Raw genomic sequence first — 7,905 nt, 5'->3', positions numbered from 1 at the left:
TATTTGAAAATATCAGTTTTTGAAAATGACCTTTAATTATTCATGAATCTTCAATTTCAGTGTGTTACATATTTTCATCTGGATCAGAACATTGAGCTGTTGTTACATCCAGATAGTTTTCCTCAGAAAGTGACTGATTACCTACAGAAGCGAAAATGATACCAAAAAGGTATTGATGAGAGATTAGGAAAGAAATAAGGAAGATGTTTTAGATGTTCATGTAAACAGTGAAACAGGTATTTTTGATTCCTCTGGGATGTTCAGTCTATACACTAGGCATTCTAAGTTTTGATATGTAAAATTAGGGCTATTTAAAAAAGTATGCTTGCATAGATTAGCAACATCAAACCTACCCCCAAGGGGGAAAAGAAGCAGGAATATAATTCCGACTTGCACTAAGCATCCAGAGTTACCAGAAGCAGAGCAGCTAGCTTGCCTCTTCCTCAGTACAACTACTTAGTTGCTTTTGACTCTTATTGAAAAAATAATATCTTCCCCCTGTTTGTCACTAGAACTGCCACCAGAAGAAAAGCCCTTCGTTTGCTCCAAATAAGCACCTCTGTTTTTCACAGCTTGCAGTAATGCTTAAAGTAAATAAGTTCTTGTGCAGCTAGCACTATTGGATTCATTCAATTGCCTGAACAAAGCTATTGTTTAGAGGTTTACAACAAGCCTTTTCTCTGTTTCCTTTAAAAGAATCTTCCTTGTTCCTGTGCTTGGCATGCTTAGTATAGTAAGCCTTTCTACAGTTCTCAAATGCTAAAGATAATTTTCCCCCACAGAAGAAATGAAGGAAGACTATGACACTATGGGGCCAGAAGCCACAATCCAGACCACACTTAACAATGGTACAGGTAAGTTATGTTTACCACACTAAGATCACATTTGTCCTGTGGATATAATGAGCCAGGGAAACGCTGACCCATCCACTTGCATCTTCATGACTTAAATAAGTCGGACTTTTCATGTCACTGTTTTTATTTCAAATTTGAAATTTCTACATTTTGGTAATTTCTTAAGAAAATATGTCTTTCATTCTTACATAGCCCTTATTTGCTTCTGAAGCTAAAGACTACTGAGATGTATGAATGGATCTTTTCACTTCTGAGTTGGGTGAATTTCTAGTAGTAATTTTTATTTTAAAAGACTACAAAAATAATTTTAAAATTAAAATACAGTAGGCCTCTACTAGCCACCACTTGATATCAGTCATTGAGAATTCAAATGATACAGTATAATGTAGATTATAAAGTGTTTTTTTTTGCAGAAAGCCAAATTTCCATGAACATTCCTCACAAAAATTAATCATTTGACTTCTTTTTAATTCTCTCTCCACTTGTAGTTCTCTGCATCTGTTAGCCCTCTAAACATTTTCCAGGCAGAAGTTTTAGAGGAAAACTGACGATTTAACTTTTTTTTTTTTTTTGATAAGGCTGAAAAATGACAATGAAAGGCAGTAACTTTTTTAGTTGTATTCTGCTGCTGCTGCTACAGAACAGAAGTTGAGGACAACCGTGACACTCCATTTGTTTCCCCAAAAACTAAATGGTGTCCTCACATCGTCATGTCACTGGCTCAAATTTACATTAGTTCATTAGGTTTACCTCTCTTTTCCCAGATGAGATGAATTATTTTAGGTGTTTAAAACAATCATCCACACTACCATTGCAAATATTAGCATAGTGCTCAATATAAAATTATCTACCAAAACAAAACCAAAAACTTCACATAACTATTTCTGCTCAACTCACCATTGAAAACAAAACTTACAATTTTGTGAAATTTCAGAAATGTAAAGATGGTATTCATGATCCTTAGGTTGACACACATCATAATAAGCTGTTCATGCTGTGTTTCTACTGAGAATACCCTTTTTAAAAACTTTAAAAGCACTATTTCACTTTCTTGACTGTAAAATAAGAGAAATATGAAAAACTATGATCATTTTTATTCATTTGGATAATGTCAATTTAAAATAACAAAAATGAAATTATACATTATGCATTTATAGAAAAAGTATAGAATTAGGAACTAATGGTCCTAATTTCTAGATGCAGTTTTGGCAATAACTGGATCATGACCTTGAGTAAGTTAGTTGCCCTCCTTGGAACTCAGTTTCCACAAGTATAGAATGAATAGGTCAAATTAGTTGCTTGCTAAGAACACTTCTAGTTTTAATATTTTATATTGCCAGGGTGCTATTACCAGATAAAAATAGAAAAATGAGAAATAATTTCACATAAAAATTTAATAATAAAAATATATCATGAATTAGATACTTTCTGTAATGTCCCAACTCAAAGGGCAGAATGAGCCTCATGTTCTTTTTAAAAATAAATGTTAAATTTCAGCTTTGAGCATAAATTAAAGTTGATTTTTATTTCCTTTTTAAGCATTTAAAGTGTCACAAAAGAGGATTTATCCCACAAAGTGACAATCTACTAGACGTTGTATATACCTAAAATCTAAAGTGAAGTTGATAAAGATTGTTCCTACCCAGAATATTTAAAAATCAATCTTGAACATCCTTTCACCAGGCTTTAAGATCTCCTTTTCTCATAATACATTCTGTTTCTTATAGTTCATATGTATTCAGTCAATAAATAAATCAATAAGTATTCATTGAGTGTCTTCAATATATTCACTGTTGTGTGCATGTGTGGGAAAAGATGGGACAGGAAGACTAAGGCTTGGTTATTAAATTTAGAAGATAAACCCAATACACATGAAAAAATAATGAACCATAAGAGAAAATACATGATAAGTATGCAAAAAATGGTAGGAACCATGGTTATTTGAATTATACAATTAGGAGAGACCTATGGGGTAGGTATTCAGATAAGGTTTTATGAAGGAGGTAGAATTTGAGATAAGTACATTTTCATTAGTCATGGAGGAGTGAAGAATGGATTTCTAGAAGAAGAGTACATGAGCCCAGGAGGGAAAGAAGGATATCTATTCAGAGGAGAGTGAGTAGAAGGATTTGGCTGAATCAAAGGGTCCTAGGGGCAGTTTGTGGAAAATAAAACTGGACATTTAAGTTGAAGCCAGCTGTTGGAGAATATAAAGCATCAGGAAAAAAAAAAAAAAAAAAACAGTTTGGGTCATGTTATACTACCATCCTGTCTATGGGAGAAAACCAGACTCTGGAGACCAACTGGAAGTCATTATAGTTATTGAGTTATTGAGGTGTGAAGTGAGAAAAATATTTTCCTAGGGTGGACACAGTGGGAAAATTAGCAACATAACTTCTTAACAACGGATTCTCTGATGACAGAGGTAAAGTAGCTGAAGATTCATGTTTAGAATATAAAAATACTTAGTATTTCTAGATTTATAGAAGAAGGAGTCAGTTTTGAAAAAATCTTGAACCTGACTTCAGACATAAGGATTTTCGTGCGTGTGTGTGTGTGTGTGTGTGTGTGTGTGTGTGTGTCTATATCTGCCCACTGGATATGAGGAATTGAAACCCAAGAAGTTAGAGCTGGAGATAGAGATTTGAGAGTCTCAAGATACATTCAGACTGTACTTATCATCATAAGACTGTGAGATTTACAAGTGAAAGTGTATTTATTGAAGCCCGTAGAAAGTTGAGTCAGGGCTCCTGGTGGGTAGGGAGAAAAATCAGATTCATTCAAAGGAAAAAGTGTATAAGGAGAGAAGAAAATGTAAACATTCAGAAGCAAAGAAGGAGATGTGTATAAAGGTGAGAGTGGTCAACTCAATTAAAATGTTCAAATAACTAAACTTGTAAGCATGCTGAATGAACACATTGGTGATTAATTGGTGATCCTCAATTTATACCTTTGTCCCTCTAGGGAATGTATACATATCTCTTACCAACCATAATCTTAGTTCTTATCCTGGGCATCTTTTTGGGTGCTAAATACATGCGGAGTTGAAATAATTTATCTTCTGTTTGGTTGAAATTACTTTTTAATGGGCTATCTTATTTTCTCCTCCCAAGTCCTACTCATCAAAATACAACTATTGGGGCTGGAGGTGTGGCTGAGTGATAGAGTGCCTGCTTAGCATGCATAAGGCCCTGGGTTTGATCCCCAGTACCAAGAAAACAAAACTACAAAACAGAATCAAATGAACAACATTCAGCTATTGACTGACCTTCTTCTGTGATCATTCCAAGTTCTGATATCTTCCTGCAATAAACCTGAGTAATGTTGGTCACTTTGTCACCACAGATCTTGGAATAGTCTAGGTCAAAAAGTGCTTTTGAAGAAATAAGGGAGTGAAGAAGAGAAAACAATTTCCCCCTCATAGTTTTAGTTTGATATATTTTTGGCAACCAATCAGATGTTTTCATCTCTCATTATTGCAGTCTTCCAAGCCACAAAGCCTTCTTGGTAACTCTTCTTGAGCCTTCATGTCCTCCTCTCTTCAGCCAGTCTACATCCTTCCTGTAACTCTTCATTCAAAATCCAATACCCCCATCTCCTTTTTATCTTTTGATTGTTCTGGGGATTGAACTAAGGGCCCTTATACATGGTAGGCAAGCTCTCTGACACTGAGCTACATCCTCAGCCACTGTCCAAGTTCCTTGTTAGAATTCTTAATTGTCCTTCAGTGCCCATGGTACAAAACCAACATTTTTCATTTCAGAATTAAGTACCATCCAATTTCATAGCAACAGTGCTCCCTTCTAATCTGACCAGATCACTTGATGGTATCAAAAAGGACTCACCTTTCTACCAACTTATGAGTCTCTGACCATGCTATCTCTTCAGAGCCTAATTTTTCACCCGCTTTTTGCTACTTATTCAAGTTCTACTCACCCTCTGTTTCTTAGGACTGGCTCATAGATCCTTAATGTGGTCATCTTTGATTACATCAAACTCTATCAATGTCTTCCTTCTCTGAAATTCCACAGCCCTAAGATGCACACCCTGAATTATTCCTCTTTATATTGTTTGCACCTATCACCTAATTTCATAAAAACAAGAGCTTTCTTGGAATGAAGAATTGGGGTAGATCATCATGGTATCTACTTCTCATAGGATCGTTAAGGTAATTAAATAAATAACATATATATATTGATATTACTGACCAAAAATACTGCCTTTAAGAAAAAAAACTATTTGCCTCAAAGTGCCCAATACAGCAGGGAACCATGTGGTAGACTTTATGACAGGTAGAATGAATGAATGAGCAAATGAATATTTGGTGGAGAAGAAATACATTCTTTAAAAAAATTTTTTTAAACTCCACAGTAAGGGAAAACATTACCTGGGGAGGAAATTGAGTCAGTATCTTTAGCAAGTAAAGTCCCTGAAATCAACTTGTAAAGGCAAAGAAAAATAGTCCAGAGTATCAATATTATCTTTTTACAACCAAGTTATATTAACAGCAGAGCAAAATTGATGTATAACAACATAAAAGCATTGCAAAGCCTGATTTATATTAAACTTTCTAAATTGCTTAATTTCATTGGTTTTAATGTTTTTAAAAAGAAAGAAAATGATAATGCTCTGTGATACAAGATAAAGAGTGCATTTGCACAAAGAATCCTACAACTCCCAGATATTAATAGAGTTCAAATTCAGAATGAAATCATTAGGTAAAATTTCAAGAGTGTGTTAAAAAAAAAAAAAAAAAACAAAACTATTTCCTAAGAAAATAAGAGAAATGGGAAAACAACTTAGGAGCATTATAAACACAAGTTTGCCCATGTGCTAGTAGTAACAAGAATCTATCTTAGGCGCATGGTGATCATTAGCATTAATGCACTTTCACGTGCATATCAAGACCCAGATAGGCCCCTGATGTTTTCCTCTCTGAATGGTGTGAAAGTTATATTTACTCAGACAACATAGTACTCCAGTTATAAAAGGCTATTAATAACCACCTGCATCTTCACCTCCTTTGCTGAGGTAAAAAATACACCTCATATCCAGACATTGGGCAAGCCCAATTTAGGACTCTGTTTTTAATCTTACACAGCACAAGAAAAATTCTTGTCTAAAAATTACCTTTATCAACTCTAACTATAGTCATTAAACATATCCATAACATTCTAAGAACAACATATAAAATATTTTGAATATGAGAGATAATGATTTTGGAATGCTACAGATTCTAGCATTTGAATTTTGCCTCTACCAATTACTAGTAACATAAACTTGAGTGCATAATTGATAAGCCTTCATTTCTCATTGGTAAAGTGGAAATAATGCTTCCCTATGTACAAGGCCTCATTGCAGGAGCTGAATGCCATGTCATTTTTAAAGTACCTACTATAGTGTCTAACTCACCAGGCTGCTCAACCTGCTTTGCTTTGTTTCTCCAGTTTGTCTGCATCTACCAGTAAGCTTTAAACTATTTTTATATGTTAAGAAATGAATGCATTGTAAACTATTTCCTCCCTTCACACTGGTGCCTCATTAACCTCAGTATAAAACAAAAATACAATATTTCACAAATTTGTAATGAAAGGACCAACCAGGCAATTTTTAGAGACATTACCACCTAAGTTGCTTTGACATCCTGGAAAACTACACTGACAAGTTGGACAAATTCTTTCCACTGTTTGGTTGCTGTGTTTGAGGTTGAAATATGAAAGTTAAGGAGTGCTTATAAAGGCTATTAATAACCACCTGCATCTATAAGTCTTCTACCTCATTTCATCTTTAACTAGCAATTTGAAATTACTTTTAGAAGAGGAGGATTTAGTAGTATTTATAATGTTTGTATAATGATGATGAAAGCAGTCAGAGATTTTTCCCTTTATTTGATAACTGACCACCTTCAAGAATCATATTGTTTTTCTTCTTAAACTGAGTAACAATTAGTGAACAAATAATAAACACTTATCCCTTGCTAACAGTCACTAAGATACCTACACTCATTCTTTTTGTGTGTGTGTTTTGTTTTTTGTGGTCCTGGGGATTGAATCCAGGAGTACTTCACCACTGAGCCACATCTTCAGTTGTTTTATTTTTTATTTTGAGACAGGGTCTCACTAAATTGCAGAGGCCTGCCTGTGATCCTTCTGCCTTGGCCTCTCAAATCACTGGGATTATAAGCATCACACCCAACCCTACACTCATTCCTTTTCACTCCAAGTGTTCATTATGTGCAGAATTTGATCTGAGGCTTGAGAAAGAAACTTCAAGGAAATAAAAGACTTCATTGCTCCCCATGAGGAACTTGAGATTTTTATGGTGCCAATAGGGGGAAAAATCACAATGACAGGAAGACAAAATTTACAAATTAATAATTATACAGCACTGTTAGTTCTTCAAATCAGTAGTCACTTATTGAGACCCTAGTAAGTGCAAGGTATTTTAAGCATCATGAAAGATACAATAAGCAAAGAACAGTCATTGTTATTAACTACTTAGATTCAACTGGGTGAATGAAATAGTGATAGGTGAATAAGAAATATGTGTCAAATGCTTAACACAATATTAGGACAGAAATTGCCAATCATCTCATCATTATTATTTATAATAACATCTGTATGGATTAAGCTATTTTATTTGAAGTACAACATGCTATGTAGGTTGAAATGCCAAGTTCAGTGCTGCAGAGTGTTTCTGACAGAATGTTAGATCAAATATTGGAGATAGGACAATCAAGAGATACCTTAAGGAGATGGCAAATTTTAGGGAAAGTTTTCTTCAGGACAAAAGCTTTCTGAACATGCCTCTGTGCAAAAGAAGGAAAGAGAAAGACTGAAAATATAGAAGGAGACTGGGTGAAATGGAATAAGTTTTCAGAAGAGTTGTGAGGGAATAACTTTAGATGGTAACCATGGAAGTGGTCAAGAATATGTCTTTATTTTAGCAGTAAGATCAAAAGAAAAAGGGAGAAGGATGACAGAATTTAGTTAAATTTAGAGTAGTACCGAAATTTACATCACATAGGTTGTACTCATTGAAGTAGGTAGGG

General features: G+C 34.5%; 1 protein-coding gene across 6 annotated transcripts in view; it reads left to right on the top strand.

Moving 5' to 3' along the window:
- Positions 1-7,905, top strand: part of Zeb2 (zinc finger E-box binding homeobox 2) — a 131,979-nt gene that overhangs the window by 93,134 nt on the left and 30,940 nt on the right. For 4 of the 6 annotated variants that reach the window (XM_047545826.1, XM_047545829.1, XM_047545828.1 and 1 more), the window contains one exon: positions 783-854. The exons of the other annotated variants lie outside the window; for them this stretch is intronic. In XM_047545826.1, the coding sequence (XP_047401782.1) occupies positions 783-854 (72 nt within the window). The remainder of the gene's footprint in view (positions 1-782; positions 855-7,905) is intronic. 6 annotated transcript variants of the gene reach the window in all.

The sequence above is a fragment of the Sciurus carolinensis genome, chromosome 3, assembly GCF_902686445.1.
Source record: "Sciurus carolinensis chromosome 3, mSciCar1.2, whole genome shotgun sequence".
Classification (NCBI taxonomy): domain Eukaryota; kingdom Metazoa; phylum Chordata; class Mammalia; order Rodentia; family Sciuridae; genus Sciurus; species Sciurus carolinensis.
The sequence above is the reverse complement of the archived record's forward strand: the minus strand, read 5'-3'. Positions and strand labels throughout refer to the sequence as shown.